The 19,065-nt window shown below is 49.3% G+C and overlaps 1 protein-coding gene across 1 annotated transcript in view; it reads left to right on the top strand.

The window, feature by feature from the left end:
* Nucleotides 1-330: 330 nt before the first annotated feature.
* Nucleotides 331-19,065, top strand: part of LOC119449347 (Bardet-Biedl syndrome 7 protein homolog) — a 153,975-nt gene continuing 135,240 nt past the window's right edge. Inside the window, exon 1 of the mRNA XM_037712511.2 lies at nucleotides 331-442. Within this exon, the coding sequence (XP_037568439.1) occupies nucleotides 407-442 (36 nt within the window). The 5' untranslated portion in view covers nucleotides 331-406. The remainder of the gene's footprint in view (nucleotides 443-19,065) is intronic.

Here is a 19,065-nt window from a genome sequence, read left to right on the forward strand (position 1 = left end):
TCAATATGCGAGGACCTTGGTTTACCGGCTAGATGCTAAAACCCTCAATTCCTCCTCGGTTTTCCTCTTCAAAAATAATTCCATTTATATCTCCTCAATTAAAAAAAATCAAAGCCGGAAACAAAGTACCCTGTATATATAAGTACATTTTACTTCTGTTTTTCACTGCCGCATTGTCTAGTCATATGTGTTCACCGTGTTCAAAAAGTGTTGCAAGTCAAGACACCCCGCCAAAAACAGAACGGCCAATGAGAGAGCACCTCAGCGCATCTACCTAGCAACCGCCGCAGAGTTTTGGCAACGGCCACCGCCGCCACACACAGTTTGGACAATCAATCGCCCAAGGGTGCCGCAAAACCGGTTCCTGTTTAACGGAGGAGAATTGACTGCGCGTTGACATTTCATCATGGATTTGGAGCTCAACCGTTCCGACTACGTTCAGGTGAGCGAATTATCTCTCGCCACGAGAATTTTCTTACTGCTGAGTGACTAAATTGTCTAAAGCAAGACAATTAGCACCAACACCCAGTGTCAGCCCGATTTATGAGCCTGCAATCAAAATTTTACCTAATGATGGCGTTTACTCATACGGCAAGAATTTTTCAGCGCAGCTGTTAGTGCGAACAGCAGAATCCGAAAACGTTCTATGCGAGTTTGCACGGTGTCACGAAATAATTGGACTATTCACCGAGGTTATATTTAAATGAAATGGGGAGTATTCTGGGGGTAACGGCCAGGCGAATTTTCAAGTTTGTGGGTTATTCGGGGGCCATACTAAAATTGCCCAGCCCTTGCTTGCTGCGTCTTCAGACGCGTTATACAGGGTGTCCCAGCTATCACGCAGCACGACTTTCAAAAAAAGAGGAACGGCGTTACGCGAAGCAAACCTAGTGCGTATTGTTTCCAGTACAGTGGAGTAGCCACCAGTAATTTTTTCGTTGCTGAGATTTAATTAGCTAATTGTAATTAATTATCTAACTCGAGAAGTACTGCCCTAATTATCAAAGTGTCAATGAGAAAATTGTAGAGCAACATGAAAAACTCCCGATGCAGCTTTCTGTTGCTCAATACATGCCACATAAATGTGTTTTTCCGAACGTGAAAGGAGCCCGCGGATAAACGCAGAATTGCCGCGCGCGACTAGTCGCTCGAGGCACTTTGCGTGTGAAGGGTGAAGGCAACTGGTCAAGAGACCCACATATGGTACCTGAAGGCATCAATGTTGCCGGATTCGAGTCCTCGTTGTGTAATGAACGAGAAGAAAGGAAACCGAGGGGCCCGATTTTTATTATTCATGTCATAAGAAGCCAACAAACAGTGACACCAAGGACAACCTAGGAGAAATTACTTGTACTTAGTAATTGAATTAAAGAAATGATAAATTCATACAAAAGAAAATTGATGAAAAAACATTGGCCGCAGGTGGTGAACGAACCCACGTCTTCGCATTAAGCATGCGATGCTCTCACCATTGAGCTACCGCGGCGGCGTTCGTTTCCCACCTGCGGCCAGTGTTTTTTCAACCATTTTCATTTTCATTAATTTATCATTTCTTTAATTCATTTGCTATGTTGTCCTATAAGCTACCTAGCTTAATAAACCATGAAGATTTTGATCCTTCGTGTAATCAAAATTGTCTCATTAAACACTTCGCCCAGTCCATTTGTTTTCAGCAATAGTGCACCCTTTCGAATTTTTTGTCCCTCTTGTTGTCGATCGCTGCTTTTCATGTTCATGCCATTTCAAGCCAATGAAAATGGGCTCTATTGTTTCCCGCTTTGTTAGAAAATTTTGTGTTACGCGATGTTATGTAATATTCGCCGATTTATGTGAACTCTTCGTGCACGACTGACCATCATCCTGTTGTTTGGCCAACTGTAACGGGGTCGAGACCTCGTCAAGCTGCTCAAGCTTTTAGTCCCGTACTCCTGCTATCCAAAGGAAGTAAAGTTGATTGATTGATTGAAAAGAAAAGTACAAATAATTTCCCCTATGTTGTCCTAGGTGTCACTGTTTGCTGGCTTCTTATGATAATGCTACGAGAGTGACATTCTGCCTGGGGCAGACGACAAAGAAGACCTCTCTGTCGGGTGCTGGTGGCTGACCACCATCTTGGCTACTGTGTCTGTGTAGTGCAAATACAGTGTAAATAGCCCCGCCTTGTTTCGTTTCACGTAACATCTTTGTGTTGGAGGTGTTGGGTACTTCCCTGTTTCCATTACGGAGCTCCGCAGCGGCCGCCTCATCCCGCTTCCGATCATGTCAGTCGGTGCAGGCACAACGTCTTCACCCGCTGCCCCTCCCGTGGCTCCCACTTACATCGTTCCGCCTCCTGTTCATGATCCTGGCGTCTTTTCCGGCCAGGGTGCGGTTGGCGTCGACAAATGGCTCAACCTTTACGAACGGATCAGCGCCAGCTACAGGTGGAACCCGACCCTGATGCTCGCCAACGTGCTTTTTTACCTCGATGGCCCACCCCGGGTGTGGTTCGAGACGCACGAGGCGGACATTACAAGCTGGGACTCTTTCAAAGCGAAGATCCGCGACTTATTCGGTGACAGCACTGGCCGGCAGCTTGCTGCGCGAAATGAACTTGCGACTCGTGCGCACAGACATCCTCCGATTCATACGTCTCTTACATTCAGGATGTTATCGCTCTTTTCCACCAGGTTGGCGAGCACATGCCTGAGTCCGAAAGGGTTTCTCATGGGCGCAAAGGTATCGCCGACGATGCTTTTAAACTGCTCGTGTACACCAACATTGATACCGTCGACACAATCTTCAAAGAGTGCCGGCGGTTTGAACATGCCAAGATCCGCCGTATAACCCAGAGATTCACCCGGCTGCCCAATACGGCTGCAACTTCTTCGTGTGATGCCGTTCGCCTGCCGCCCACCTGTGACCACGTTACGCGCATTGTTCGTCGCGAGATTGAAGCTGCCTGTCCTGCACCTATTCAACCACCTGTGTTTACATCCCACGCCAGTGACCCATCGCAGTCATCAGTGCCCCTCATTCAAGCTGTAGTCAGGCAGGAGTTTACCAATGTCGGCCTTCCATCAGCGTGTCCACTGACTCATCCTGACGCTCGACTTTATTCCTCTGGACCCGCTCGACGATCCTACACCTCTCCTGTCTCCTTCCGCAATCCTGCGGAATGGAGAACGCCCGACGATCAGCCCATCTACTTCTCCTGTCATCAGGCCGGGCACATTGCTCGTTATTGCCGTCACCGTTGGACCTACGCATCTCGACAGACCTCTATGCACCCTAATCCTTCTAGACGTTCAGCCGCTGGTTCCCCTACTTACTACTCGTCGTCCTGCCACGAGCCTCTTCCCTCTGATGCCACTGCTCCTGTTCGCTGCTTCGCCCGCTCCCCGTCGCCGTAACGCCGCCAATCCCGCCCTCCGCAGCCTCGCCGCTTTTACTCGCCGTCCTTCTCTGAACGCTCGCCGCCGGAAAACTAGATACTGCAGCTTATGGGGCTGAAGCTGCAATGCCAACATCCTCTACAAATCCTCTGCTGACTCTCCCCCCTCACCATAGCCTCCTATAAGTCAAAGTCAACAATCTTCCTGTAACCGCCCTCATCGACACTGGTGCACACTTGTCTATTATGAGTGCCCCTTTACGCCACCGCTTGCAGAAGATTATGACGCTGTCTACGACACAGACAATACGTGTTGCCGATTGTGGTGCTGTTCAAAAAGTGATCGGAATGTGAACCGCCCGTGTCGGTATTCCCGGTCGTCACACTGTTGTCCTTTTTGTCGTCCTTGCTCACTGTCCCCATGACCTTATCCTTGGCCTTGACTTTCTTACGGCACACTCGGCCTTAATTTATTGTTCTTCTGAAACACTCTGCCTCGATCTTCCTCTTGTATCAGATGCCTGTGAAACGTCCGTGAGCCGCCTAAGCCCCATCACTTTTCTCCACCTACCGCTTCGAGCCGTCACGTACGTGTGTTTGTCATCGACCCCACCCGTTCCTGACGGCGACTATGTCATCAATCCGATTCCTGACGTACGCCTAACGCGGAATGTTACTGTGCCACATACCATCGCCACTTTAGCTGATAACTGTGTGTTCCTCCCGCTTCTGAAGTTTGGTCTGACCCTCCAAGCGTTGCCCCACAAGATGTCGCTTGCCCACCTCACCGCTATAACAGACCATGACGTCAAGGTTGTCGCCATAACTGCTCTTGAAGAAGCTGAAGTTTCCCAGTCACTAAGTTCTGACGACAGCATTTCTGGCAACATGATTGGATCAGACCTTTCGCCTGACCAGGCCAACGCTCTCTGCCGGGTTTTGGCCACATGCAGCGACATTGTCGACATTCGTGATCGACCCCTAGGCCAGACTAAGATGGTCACAAACCATATCAACACTGGTGACTCTTTCACCATTCATCGTCAACCTTACCGTATGTCCTCATCAGAGCGCGAAGTGATTCAAAAAGAAGTGGCCAAAATGCTTGCGAAGGACATCATCGAACCATCATATAGTCCGTGGGTCTCCCCCGTCGTATTAGTAAAGAAAGACGGCTCCTGGCGTTTCTGCATTGATTATCGGCACCTCAACAAAATCACTAAGAAGGACGTGTACCCTCTTCCACGTATTGACGACGCCCTCGACTGCCTCCATGGGGCCACCTTCTTTTCATCTATGGACCTTCGATCTGGTTACTGGCAAATGGCTGCAGACGACCTGAATCGCGAGAAGACCGTCTTCGTGACCCCTGACGGCTTTTACCAATTCAAGGTCATACCTGTCGGTCTCTGCAACGCACCGGCCACCTTTGAGAGAATTATGGACACACTGCTTCAAGGATTTAAATGGCCAACGTATTTATGCTACATGAACGTGATAATTTTCTCCCCCACTTTCGCAACACACCTTCAGTGGCTTTCGACCATTCTAGCAATTTTACGACGAGCTGGCCTCCATCTAAATTCCTCGAAGTGCCACTTCGCTCTTCGTCAAATTACTGTGCTGGGCCATCTCGTTGACGCTTCCGGTGTCCGACCAGACCCAGCGAAGGTACACGCTGTCACGAACTTCCCGTTCGACGTCTGTCCATGACATTCGTAGTATCGTGGAGCTGTGTTCCTACTTTCGCCGTTTCGTGAAAAACGTAGCGGCACTCACACGTCCACTCACTGACCTTATCAAGCAAGACGTCCCATTTTGTTGGTGTTCTCTACAAGCTGACGCCTTGTCTGAGCTCATCGCCGCCCCAACGACTCCACCTATTCTTACCCATTTTGACCCAGCTACTCCCACAGAAGTGCGCACAGACGCTAGTGGTCACGGCATCGGTGCTGTTTTAGCCCAAACCCAACGAGGCATCGATCGTGTTATTACGTACGCAAGTCGTCTCCTTTCGAAATCTGAATGCAATTACTCGATTACGGAACGCGAATGTCTTGCCCTTGTCTGGGCGGTTTCGAAATTCCGTCCTTACTTGTATGGCCGCCCTTTCCGTGTTCTCACTGATCATCACGCTCTCTGTTGGCTTTCCTCACTGAAGGACCCTACTGGAGACTTGGTCGTTGGGCGCTGCGCCTTCAGGAGTATTCTTACTCAGTTACCTACAAGTCTGGCCGCCTCTATCTCGACTCGGACTGCTTGTCCCGCTACCCTGTTGACCAACCAGATGGATCGGAAATCGGACCTAGCCTCAGTGTTATGTCCATGTCTCAGTTTCTCCAGATTGGTGACGAACAATGTCGTGATGCTTCTTTGCGATCACTCGTTGACTGTCTGCAATCTGCACCTAACGACGCCTCACTGCGCATGTTCGTCATCGTGAATGGCACACTTTACCGTCGTAACGTCCAGTCCGATGGCCTTGAGCTGCTTCTCGTGGTGCCTAAACATCTGCGTTCAACGGTGCTGCATGAGCTTCACGACGAACCAACTGCTGGTCACCTTGGCGTATCCCACACGTACGACCATGTCCGGCGCCGCTTCTTTTGACGCGGTCTCGCCCGGTCTGTTCGACGTTACGTGACCTCCTGCGATAAATGCCAAAGTCGGAAACGACCTGCCGCACCCACTGCTGGACTGCTTCAACCACTCTCCATCCCGACCGAACCATTCTTCCGTGTTGGTTTAGACCTTCTCGGTCCTTTTCCAGAGTCAAGATCCAGAAAAAGTGGGTCGCCGTTGCTATCGATTATGCGACCAGGTATGCAATCACTCGAGCGCTCCCCACCAGCACTGCTACTGACGTTGCCGATTTTTTGCTCCCCGATGTTATTCTACACCATGGCACCCCTAGCCAATTGCTCACAGATCGAGGCCGCGCATTTTTATTCCGAGTAATCGACGATCTTTTGCGCTCCTCCTCAACGCAGCACAAGTTGACCACCGCCTACCATCCCCAAACAAATGGCCTCACCGAGCGCCTAAATCGAACCCTCACGGACATGCTCTCAATGAATGTTTCATGTGACCACCGTGACTGGGACCTGGCACTACCTAACGTGACCTTCGCCTACAATTCATTGCGTCACGATACCGCCGGTTATTCACCCTTTTATATGCTCATTGGCCGTGAACCGACGTTACCAATAGACACCCTACTTCCGGCTGCTGCCGCACCGCCTAGCAAATATGCACGTGATGCCATCGCTCGTGCCGATCACGCACGTCAGATCGCCCGCTCTAGGCTGTTGGCCTCGCAAGCGATCCAGAAGCGCCTCTATGACAGCCGGCATCACGACGTTCGCTTCTTACCCGGTGCCTTAGTTCTCCTGTGGTGTCGATTCCGTCGTGTTGGCTTGTCAAAAAAGTTATCTCGGTACACGGGTCCTTACCGAATCATCCGCCAGGTCACGGACGTCACCTATGAGATTGTTCCCGTCTCTCCGACTTTGCCACCTGCAATCGCTCCCAGTGACTTAGTTCAGGTCAGCAGACTAAAAGCCTACCGCCCTCCTTCTGACGACAATGTGTGAAGTGCGCCGAGGCGGCGCTTTTACCGCCGAGGGTAATGCTACAAGAGAGACATTCTGCCTGGGGCAGACGAAAAAGAAGACGGCTCTGTCGGGTGCTGGTGGCTGACCACCATCTTGTCTACTGTGTCTGTGTAGTGTAAATAGTCCCGCCTTGTTTCGTTTTACGTAACAACATGAATAATAAAAGTCGGGCCCCTCGGTTCCCTTTCTTCTTGTTCATTACATAACGAGGGCTCGAATCGGGCAACATTGACGCCTTCAGGTAGCATATGTGGGTTTATTGACCAGTTGCCTTCATCCAAAAAGATCACGTATTCGTGACGCCTGCGGCAGAAAGGATGTTCCACATCCACCGCCTAGGTTTGTGAGTGGTGGCGCTGGCTAACACTCCCAGGGTTAGTTCTAGCTGTAAGACATAAATACCCGAGAAAGTGGATGGGAAAATGGCGCCGCGGTAGCTGAATGGTGAGAGCATCGCACGCGTAATGCGAAGACGTGGGTTAACCGCCGTGGTTGCTCAGTGGCTATGGTGTTGGGCTGCTGAGCGCGAGGTTGCGGGATCGAATGCCGGCCGCGGCGGCCGCATTTCGATGGGGACGAAATGCGAAAACACCCGTGTACGTAGATTTAGGTGCACGTTAAGGAATCCCAGGTGGTCTAAATTTCCGGAGTCCCCCACTATAGGCTTGCCTCATAATCAGATCGTTTTTTGGCACGTAAAACCCCATAATTTAAGACGTGAGTTCGTTCCCCTCCTGCGGCCAGTGTTTGTTCATCCATTTCCATTAATTTATCATTTCTGTAATTCCATTACCAAGTTCAAGTAATTGCCCCCATGTTGTCCTTTGTGTCACTGTTTGTTGGCTTCTTCTGAATAATACAAATCGGGCCCCTCGGTTCCCTTTCTTCTCGTATATATATATATATATATTCCAGCGCATTCCAGCGCTAAGCTCTCTTTTTTTTTGGTTTCGGCGCCATCTGCTGCCGGTTCACACGTGATTCAATTAAGAAAAATGGTGGGGCTGACAGCTGTCGTGTACGTGTTCCGTGCCGGCTCCTATACAGCAAACTATATATTCTGTGGACTTTCAGAACAGCTTAAACGGCCCCTAAACCACCCAGAGGTCGAAATTTAGTTGTGGTGTTGCAGTTGTGCACGAGTCTACAACGAACAAGTAGCCGCGATTATTTTTCCAAATGGTGCCGTAATAGCGGAGTTACACGCGTTTGATCATCGAAACACGGCCCTCACTCGTTTCGCTCTTTCCTTGGCTACTCTCCTGGTCGGCTGGTCTCTCCTCCTCACTGACTGCTCGTCCAAATGTCACGTGACATACGTCATCGCCAACGCACTTCTCAAAACACTGTCCGCTTCCGGTTAAGGCACGTCCACGCTTGCGGCAAATATACCTACGGCGAACCGGCCTCCAGTGCCGTAGAACGTCTCCAAAGCAGGCGGCGGTTCGGCCGGCGCACCGCCCCCAGCACGATCGACGGGCCAATCGACGACTGCGAAGCTGCGTGCCTCCGCCACCGGTGGCGCAAACATGGGCTGCAGCTTCTGTGCCAAGCAAAATAATTTCCGCTAGATAAAGTGATGCATAAATTGTGCATTTTATGAAAAACGATATCCACGGGCAAACGTTAAACACGAACGAGAGCTCCGATACTTGTCGAGTTCTGCTGCAGTGCGCCGCTATCGACGGCAGACGACCGGCTCGGCTGTGCTCGGATCGCAGCCGACAGCGCCGCTAATATTAACGTATTTTCTTCTTTGTGTACAATTATTGCGAAGAGCGACAACAACGGTACGAAAACAATGCTGCTTGTGAGCGTCGGTGATTCATTCCGAAGCTTCGACCGCTTTAGTTTTCGAAGTGAACCGGAAAAGGTCTAGCGATGATATCGGCGCCGTCGAGCGATCAGTGGCGGTGAGGCTGCCGCACAAATGAGTCCCGGTCTCATCCTCACTTCGGCAAGGAAATCTAGCAGTTCGCAAGCAAACCCACCTTTGAACGGCGGCTCGCGAATGGCAAACGGTGTGCGGCGAGTTGCCGTGCCGTTAACGTGGACGGGTCTTAGCTGCAGCGACTCAGCGCATCTCGGCTACCCGCTGTTGCTGCCGTGCTGGCCCGTGATGCATGCGAAGCGTGCCGCTATGGACACTGCTTTGCGCGCACGCCTAGAAAGGCCAACACTGTTAGACTCGGTTCGCGCAGGTAATCAGACCGCTAAGCACGACTGTGTTGGAACGTGGCCGATTGGGAACTTGCGTTGCGGGCTCTAATTAGTGATTCGCCGGTGCGCACAAGTGAGCAACACGATGAGGAAGAGCAGGGAGCGCACGTACCTGCTAGCAGACTAACCGGAAGTCGTAGGTTCTTGCTCGACCAATCGACATCGTCACCCCCGTTGACATCACCAGATGCACCCTGGTGGCGTCACGACGACGGCTGGGGATACCGCAAAGCCTCGGAGAGAAGCGCGGCATTATTTTTTATTGCGATAGCAATTATATGGACACTTCAACCGGATTTCTGCCGTCGGCGTCGTCGTCGCCGTCGCCGTCGCCGTGAGGTTCCCTATAGATAAAATCTTCGCCGCGCGCCGTATGCCCGAGCGGAAGCGTGCGGGGACGCGCGCTATCACGGAGAGCGAACGCGCTCAATCTCCCACGCGCAAGGAAGGAAGCCGGAAGCCAGCGCCGGAGGGAGCGGGGGGGGGGGGGGGCACTTCTCCTCTGCCAACAACCGCGCTCGTCTCGCCCGCACGGTCTCTTATCTCCCCACGGCTCTGACCTTTATGCGCCGTGCATTCGCCGCTCAGTTTCCGTTGAAGCGATAGACCGCACGTACCTTCGCCCGCTGCTGCGGCGTATATATGCGCTTGCTGCCAGCGTTTTGACAGTCGTTGTCTGCAGTCATTCAGTGTGATCTATTCACGTTTGTTTGTGCGCGCTCACACCACGCTTGTTCATTCAGTTAGTAATAGTCGGGCCACATTTTCCAACGCACGCTACACATGCAATGCTGCCCGGATCGGCAGTGCAGAGCTACAGGTGTGTCCCTATCGCACGCACTGCCCACGGGAAGCGCTTCTCATCAACACCACCGTTTCACACGCGCCTTCTCGTGGTCATCGAGTCTCTCTTCATGTCGGTCTACTTACGCCGCAGCACACCTGCTTACTTAATCAGCTCATGTTTACTACAATTCATATCGCTACCAAAGCCGCTCACCTTACTTCGTATGACATTGCTGTGTTGCTATCGCATTCATCGCTTCGCCCTTAGGGCGAAACTGTGACATTTTTTTTTTATTTTGTGGCGTGCCTGCGGCGCGTAGGGCTGCAGCGTTTCACATCGTTGATCGTGACGGCATTCTGAACTCGATGCGTGTGTTTACTTGAAATCTTTAAAAAATATATCGGCGGTGGTTTGGGGTCCTTTAAGTATTCGCACGCATGTCGTGGCGCGTAATTTTCGCCCGTGGTCCTTCAGTGTTTGAAATTTAATATTAAATTATGGTGTTTTACGTGCCAAAACCACGATCTGATTATGAGGCACGCCATAGTGGGGGACTTTGGACCACCTGAGCTTCTTTACCTAAATCTAAGTACACGGGTGTTTTCACGTTTCGCCCCCATCGAAATGCGGCCGCCGTGGACGGGATTCAACCTCGTGCTCCCACAGCCACTGAGCAACCACGGCGGGTCCTTCAGCGTTTATCAAGGGTTCCTCGATCCACTTGCTTGGTTCTCCTGCAAATTACCGCATCATTTATTTACCCAGTAATTTTACGAAAAAATCCGCAAGTCTCTTTAAACACGAAACGCAACGGTTCGTGTGTTTATATATGTACCTGCTTAGCGAAGCGCGTTAGTCTCGACTGTCGATTAAAAGGGAATATTCTGCTCTAGTCGCGGTATGCATGTTCGCGAGAGCACTGCATGAACATGGTCTTCGAGTGAGAACATTGACAACTTTTGAAGGGGGAAAACTCATGATGATTGTAATTCCTCTTTGTTCGTCCTTACTAGACATTACATTGCACTTGTGGCACTGTTACGTCCTTATTTGTGGTTGGCCAAGAGTTTTTGCCAGTTTGTAAATGCGCAGTGTTCTACTGATTTCCTATTCTCATGTACAGTGCTTGAATTTGTAGGACAAAGGGGTTTACTTTGTGCTCAACTTCATAACAGCCATGCGTGACCCACAAAATCGATTTTGTCTGTCCAGTGTGCCTACACACGGCTGCATTTGCAAACTCTGCGTCGAGCTGCTTTCGAGTAAAAAATACAAAATTCAGAGAGAAAGAAAGAGTGGAATAGAAATAACATGTTTGTTTATGAATCAAGCTTAGGAAAATCATCCCTATTCCAAAATGCCTTGAGCTCGGGCCACCTCTTGGGCACTCGATCGTGACCAGCCGAAGCTGATCCTCGATGTTGGAGTTGGCAATATTTTGCCCGACTCTTATAGAAAAATGCATCGGGTAAAGCTAGGCATGAACTAAAGATAGCTCAGAACGTGGCTCATTAAATACCAATAACGTCATGAGTAAATCGCAAAAGAAATCCTTCGTCTCATTGTAACAATAAGTGGTGTCCAAATCCACGTCTGAGTGGCAGCTGTCCCTAGAATTCTTTATGGAGATCTTGAGGTCAGTGTTGCATGCGGCTGAAGTAATTTTGGAGGAGGAAATATGCAGTGATATTTGGACGCCATCTATGAGACACCTGGAGAACCTCATCAACCACCCGGAGAAGGTCGTCTTGGCTACGTTTCTGGCTACTTTTCGCTAACGAAAAATTTGCGCCTGGCTATTTTTTGGCTACATTTTGAAATCATTTGGCTATTTTCTGTTGGGGCCATCCGGTAACCCTGACGATCGCATCTGCGCCTCCAAGGGGAGGTCGGGTACCCCAAACAAAGGCTGCAGAAAGACAGCTTGCGTCTTTCAACCCATATAACGGTGGCTGTGTTCAAATGTGCATTGCGTTGGATACATCCTCCTTTGGGGCATTTTTAGCCAGATGAGAAGGCACGCGTTAACACTGCCTCGTAAGCTTCGCTGGATATAGATTGCAACAGGGCATGAGCTGCATTTTTAAAGCGAAGCTTTATATGTCTAGGCGAAATCTTTATATGGCCAGGCGAAATCGTATATGGCTAGGCGAAATCGCCTGTGTACAAAAAACTATCATCATCAGCGTCGTCGTCTTCTTCTGCAGCTGGCTCATGGGCGCCCCTTGGGTTGCGCTCGTGCTCCCGCGGTCGTCGTCGTCTTCCCCAGCTGGCTTCGTTGCCGCTCTTCATTCCAGCGTAGAATTTCACTTTTCTTCTGTCATCTCTCTCTCTCTCTCTTCTGTCATCGTAATGGGAAGGCCGCGTTTACGGGGTAGAGCACTGCACGGACTCGGGCTTACCCGAAAGCCCGGGCCCGGCCCGGCCCGTGGGCCGGGCCGGGCCGGGTAGAGGAGTTATTTCACGGGCTCGGGCCGGGCTCGGGCACGGCGTGTGCTTTTTGACCCGGGCCCGGGCCGGGCTCGGGTTTTTTTGACGCGGGCCCGGGCCGGGCTCGGGCTTTCTGCGAGTTATTCTCGGGCTCCTCAACTTTCAAAAACATGTATTTTTCGGTCTCGGGCCGGGTTCGGGCCGGTTTCGAGTCGGGCTCGGGCCGGGCTCGGGCTTAAGGTAAAGGGGTGGCGGGCCGGGCCGGGCGGGTACCGTAGATTATTTCCGGGCCCGGGCCGGGCCCGGGTCTCGCCATAAAAGTTTTGATCGGGCTCGGACGGGCCGCCCAATGTAAAAACGGGCCCGGGCCGGGCCCGGGCCGCAAAAATCGGCCCGTGCAGTGCTCTATTACGGGGTATGAGCCATTGGTTAAGTGGGTATGAGCCATTCGTTGTCTTACGTAACGGACAGATTAAATTTCGAAGCAATTTAATTTCGATCACTCGCAAGCCTGCGTTGCTCAGCTAGGACCTGCAGCACCAACTCTGGGCCGTCCAGCGAGCCGAGGAAGCCACCAAGGGCCAACAACCCCTCGGCCGAAGCCTAGGCGGGGTCTAGGCCCACCCCACCAAACTGCAGGGCGCGCAATAAAGTTGTTTGAATGAATGAATGAATCGCAAGCGGCAATGGCGGGTGAATGCTACTAATCACGACGCCGAGCAAACTCGAGACATCAAACGCAAGCGACAACGGCAGACTGCGGGCATACCGTCAGTGACGTCGTTCTCTCCGTGGCAGCCGAACGTGTGTGTAACCTCATAATTGAGAAATACTTTAACGAAACCTCGGGATTAACCCAGTGATAAACACCGGGGCCGCACGTTTCAGCTTCGCTGGTTAACCACCTTCACGGAGTGGAAGGGCCGACTACTTCTTTTTAATGCATAAGCATGCATTGGCGAGTACCCCCGCCTTGTCACGAGAAAAGTGTAATGCTTTGTATCTGCACAAAAATGCGTAGTTTTCAAAGTTAAGACATTTAATAGCTATAATAGTGTAAATGTAAATGATCGGTAGCTTTATGAGCGATAAGAAACAAATTAACAAAAAATTAGGCTGATCCCAGCGAATACGCATAAGGTTACATAGAAAATGCATAGGGAAGGTCATAATAAGGGTGAGTCAACTGAAATTTGGGCGTGGGCCAACTTGAAATGTGGACATGGCCAACTTAAAATTTGGGGTGGGTCAACTTAAAATTTGGATGTAGGCCAACTGAAATTCGGGGGTGGGCCCACTTACGTTTGGGGTTATGCTTACGCACACTTAGGCGATTCCTGTAGAGTTTCTGCATTCTTTTGCTGTTGACAGTAATCGTGAGAAGGGTTCTGCCAGAATTTTAGTAGATGAAAAATAAAGATCAAGTGTGTGTCTTTTTTTTATTTCATGACGAAACCCTAAGGCTAGTACGTCGGTGTGACTTGATGGATTTTTTCCTTATGTGAAATGTCTTTAATATTGACCACATAGGGTCTCTTGCTAAAACCGATGCAACGAAAACATGTCATACTATTATCCCTCATATCTTTTCAATCGTGCTACACACGTGCCTTCCATTGATTTCGTTTATTAAAGGAAACACGCGAGTACACTAGCATGCATGTGTCGCATACACAGATGACGCTGTTGTAGCACCACGCATGACGCAATCGCATCTAAATTGAGCCTCTCGCTGGGCGTTTAGAGAGGCACAAATTGGCAGTACGTTTGCCGATCTGAGTAAGAGCCACCGCATTTGAGAGAGCTCACTATGTCATAGTAGGTATACTTCACCAAACTGGTGCTCAACGAGAGGGCTACACGTGCGCAGTTTGTTGCAGACACTTCAAGCTTCCTCAGCTATGACAGCCCTGCGTCAAGATAGTGAAATATCCAATTCCTTTCACCACGGCGTCCGTCTCCATAGGAGCCCCAATCATCTGCAGCGAGGCCTCGAGCGGCGCTGGGCAGTCTCGGGTGTTCATTTCTCTGCACTGGTGCCTAAACATGGTTTTGCAAAACAAACAGGCCCACTACGAGGAGGGAGCGAGCACGACTGCAAAATAACCGTCAGACCCCCATTGGCTGTAACAGAAGTTAGGCATGTAAGATTTGTAACGCGTCATTAATTGTAATTGTTCATTTCTATCCTAGTGCTCATATACCCTCAGCGACATGCACAAGTCTACCCGATTTTCTTTTTATTTTGATGGTTGTGGCTCAGTTAAAGTGTTTAAAACTCGCCAAATTCAGCCTGTGGCTCCCCTAGAGTTAAATGTGATCAATCTTTACCGATAAGAAATAAGTAGGTCAGAACAGGGGTCGTCAATATTCACGACGTCACGGCAAGCTAGTGAGTGAGTGAGTGAGTGAGTGAGTGAGTGAGTGAGTGAGTGAGTGAGTGAGTGAGTGAGTGAGTGAGTGAGTGAGTGAGTGAGTGAGTGAAATAACTTTATTGAGCCCGAATTTTAGGACGGCGGCACCACCATCTTTATTTAGTTTTTGTTTCTTTTCTGGCTTAACAGCCTCTTTGAATGGTTGAAGTAGCTTTTCTTTAAGACGAAAGCCTTAGATCTCCATGTTTCAAGGTCGCGTTGTGAGGTACAATAAGTCACGTGACGAATGGGAGGACAGAAGCGAAATAAAGCATGTCCCGCCGTGTATAAGAGATAATTATTGATTAGCGAAGTAAATTATTCATTAATTAGTGATTTGATTAAGGTGTATTATAGTGGATTAATGTCGATTAAGGTGTATTAAGGTGGATCAGGGTGCATTAAGGTGGATTAAGCTGTATTAAAGAGGATTAGGGTGGATTAAGGTCGAATAAGGTGGATGAACGAGAATTAAGGTGAATTAGGGTTGATTAGTGACGTTTAAGGGGGATTAACGTGAATTACAGCAGGCTTTACAAGGCTTTCACCTTCACGTCCCTTAGGCAATAGCTAAGGACACCTGGGAAGTTTTTATATTGCACTCGAAAAACCATTCACACCCTTTGGGGGGTATCTCTCTTACGCAAGAATAAATTTCAGCTACCTTGCTTACGTTTCCTTTCGCGTGAATGCAGTTGTTGGCCCATTAGTTCTGGGCGCGCATCGTTAGAGGGAACAGGGTAAACTCCATACCTGCCGCGCATTTTTAGGCATGTTCGGCTCATCGCAAGTGAAGCAGTAGGCGGCGTGTAAGCACTGCTGATACATGTTGAAGCTGCACTCCGTAGGCGACGAGGAGTCACAGGCTAATCCAACGTGAAAGACAAACCATCTTCTTCTTTCTGGCGTGTTGTGCGGAAAGTACCACACCAGGCTATACCGCGTTGGAGCCTCCGCTGCGCTGTGACTACCGAAGCGCTCCCTGTCGGCGCTCGTTAGTGTCACGATTCATCACTTCGCTTCACCGCTCCTAGATGGTGGCGCCATTCCGGTCAACAAAACCCTTTGTCGATAGCATTTCCAAATATTAAAGGAGATTATGACAACGTAGACAGGGAATTGCTATGGGACATTCTTCAGCACGAAGGCATAGATGACGATTTCGTGGAGCTGCTGAGGGATATATATATAGAGACAACCAAATACAAGTGGTATGGGAAGGTCGAAAAGGTGATGAAATGGTGGGAATTCACCAAGGATTGAAGCAAGGATGCCCTCTGTCGCCATTGTTGTTCACGCTTTACGTTAAGGGTATAGAAAGACGACTGGAAAACAGCGAATAAGGTTTTGATTTATCCTACATGCGGAATGGACAAATGGTGCAACAAAAGGTCCCTGGACTGATGTACGCAGACGACATTGTGCTACTAGCGGACAGTAAAAAAGATTTACAGATACTTGTGAATATCTGTGGGAATGCAGCAACAAATCTAGGCCTTAAGTTTAGCACAGAGAAATCAGGAATTATGATCTTTAATGAAGAGACGAGTAACTTAGTTGTGTCAATTCAACAGCAAGTAATACCCATAGTGAATCAACATAAGGACCTCGGCGTACACATAAACGAAGGAAATAATTACTCAAGCAACCACCAAGATAATTAGAAAATAAAGGGGTAGCGGAATGCAGCAATAATGAAACGCAGAGCACTGTGGGGCCACAATAAGTATGAGGTGGTGCGTGTAATCTGGAAAGGAGTAATGGTGCCAGCGCTAACATTCGCAAATGCCATTATGTGCTTAAAATCGGATATCTTGTCGGGTTTGGAAGTTAACCAAAGATCAGTAGGCCGGTTGGCTTTGGGAGCCCACGGTAATACCACAAATGAGGCAGTGCAGGGTGACATCGGTTGGGCCTCTTTTGAAGTCAGAGAAGCACAGAGCAAAATTAGTTTTGAAGAAAGGCTCAGGAACATGGATGAAAATAAATGGGCGCCTAAAGTGCACAAGTACCTGTACATGAAAAGCATGGACACAGATTGGAGGAAGAGGTCAAGGAAGTTGGCAACCAAGTACAGGATAATCGAAACGGTAAATTGACAACCAGGAGTCATCAGAAAGAAAGTGAGAGAAATAGAGACCTTGAATTGTATGCAAAGAATGGAAACAAGAAGGACAATGAGGATTTACAAGAATGAGAAGAAAGAAATTAGAAGAGAAAATCTGTACGATGACACAAAGGGCAGTGCCTTGCTATTTGAGGCTTGAACCGGTTGCCTAAGGACCAAAACATACCGGAGCAAATATTCGGAACTAGATGAGGCATGTATATGCTGCATTAAAGATCCAGAGACCATTCTGCACATCCTAATAGAATGCGACGGGATCCACCCAGCGAGAACCGTAGGTAACGTGCAACTCCGAGAAGCGCTTGGGTTTAAAGTGGAAGGAAACGTCAACAGATCAGCCGTAGAGATAAGCAAGAGACGGTTAGAGTACTGGTGGAAAAAAAGCAGAGAAAATATGGATACGACCTGATCTCTTAAAATTATAGGTAGCGGTACAAGGTAATTTTTGTGAAAAAAAGAAAAATAATAATGAGAGGTATATATACAAAAATGCTAGATAAAGAAATGTATAGTCATCATCATCAGCCTATATTTTATGTCCACTGCAGGACGAAGGCCTCTCCCTGCGATCTCCAATTACCCCTGTCTTGCGCTAGCGTATTCCAACTTGCGCCTGCAAATTTCCTAACTTCATCATCCCATCTGGTTTTCTGCCGACCTCGACTGCGCTTCCCTTCTCTTGGTATCTACTCTGTAACCCTAATGGTCCAACGGTTATCCATCCTACGCATTACATGGCCTGCCCAGCTCCATTTCTTCCGCTTAATGTCAACTAGAATATCGGCTATCCCCGTTTGTTCTCTGATCCACACCGCTCTCTTCCTGTCTCTTAACGTTAGTCCTAAGATTTTTCGTTCCATCGCTCTTTGTGCGGTCCTTAACTTGTTCTCGAGCTTCTTTGTTAACCTCCAAGTTTCTGCCCCATATGTTAGCACCGGTAGAATGCAATGATTGTGCACTTTTCTTTTCAACGACAGTGGTAAGCTCCCAGTCATTATTTGGTAATGCCTGCCGTATGCACTCCAACCCAATTTTATTCTTCTGTAAATTTCTTTCTCGTGATCAGGGTCCGCTGTGAGTAATTGTCCTAGATAAACGTACTTCTTTACAGACTCTAGACGCTGACTGGCGATCCGGAACTCTTGTTTGCTTGCCAGGCTATTGAACATTATCTTTGTCTTTTGCATATTCATCTTCAACCCAATTCTTACACTTTCTCAATTAAGTTCCTCAATCATTTGTTGTAATTCGTCTCCATTGTTGCTGAATAGGACAATGTCATCTGCAAACCGAAGGTTGCTGAGATATTCGCCTTTGATCATCACTCCTAAGCCTGCCCAGTCTAAGAGCTTGAATACTTCTTCTACGCATGCAGTGAATAGGATGGGAGAGATTGTGTCTCCTTGCCTGACCCCTTTCTTAATAGGTAACTTTCTACTTTTCTTGTGGAGAAAAGTAGAAATGTATAGTATACCTGATTAAATCAAGCAGGCTAGGTGACTATTTGTCGCCGCCCCATTTCAAAGGGGATGCCAATAAATCATCATCATCATCATCATCATCAAACATATTTTACTCGTTGACGCCAAACGCCACATCCCTTACATCCGTAGCGGAAATTCATCGCGGACCCCGGCATAAAACACTGTTGTGTTAAAGTCCCAGAACACATCGCACACGAAGCTATGACCCCCGGCGCACCTAGACTCTGTACTCATCGCATATCGCTTTCAAGGTAGATCACGCGCGGCCGCCCAATTTGCAGCAGCCGCCAGAGTAAAACGCCCCCCCCCCCCCCCTCCCTCTCCTCCCCCCGGTGCCTTGCGCGCGACAGAAGACTGCGCGCTTCCTCCCCGCTTTCCCTCCTTGGGCGCGCGAGATAGACTTGACTCTGCCCAGGCGGCGCTGCAGAAAAACCCGCCACCAGCGCCCCCATCGCAGCCTTGGCGCAAACTGAGTAGTGCAAAGAGAGCTGTCCGCAAGCGAAGCTGCATAGGCCACAATAGAGGCCCCTCTTTCGGTTGTGTTAAGGCACGGTTTCTTAAATATCAAGGGCCTGGAAAGCTTCTTCCGCCCATCCACGCTTCGGAAATGGAGCA

This window comes from Dermacentor silvarum, chromosome 4, assembly GCF_013339745.2.
Source record: "Dermacentor silvarum isolate Dsil-2018 chromosome 4, BIME_Dsil_1.4, whole genome shotgun sequence".
NCBI classification, from domain to species: domain Eukaryota; kingdom Metazoa; phylum Arthropoda; class Arachnida; order Ixodida; family Ixodidae; genus Dermacentor; species Dermacentor silvarum.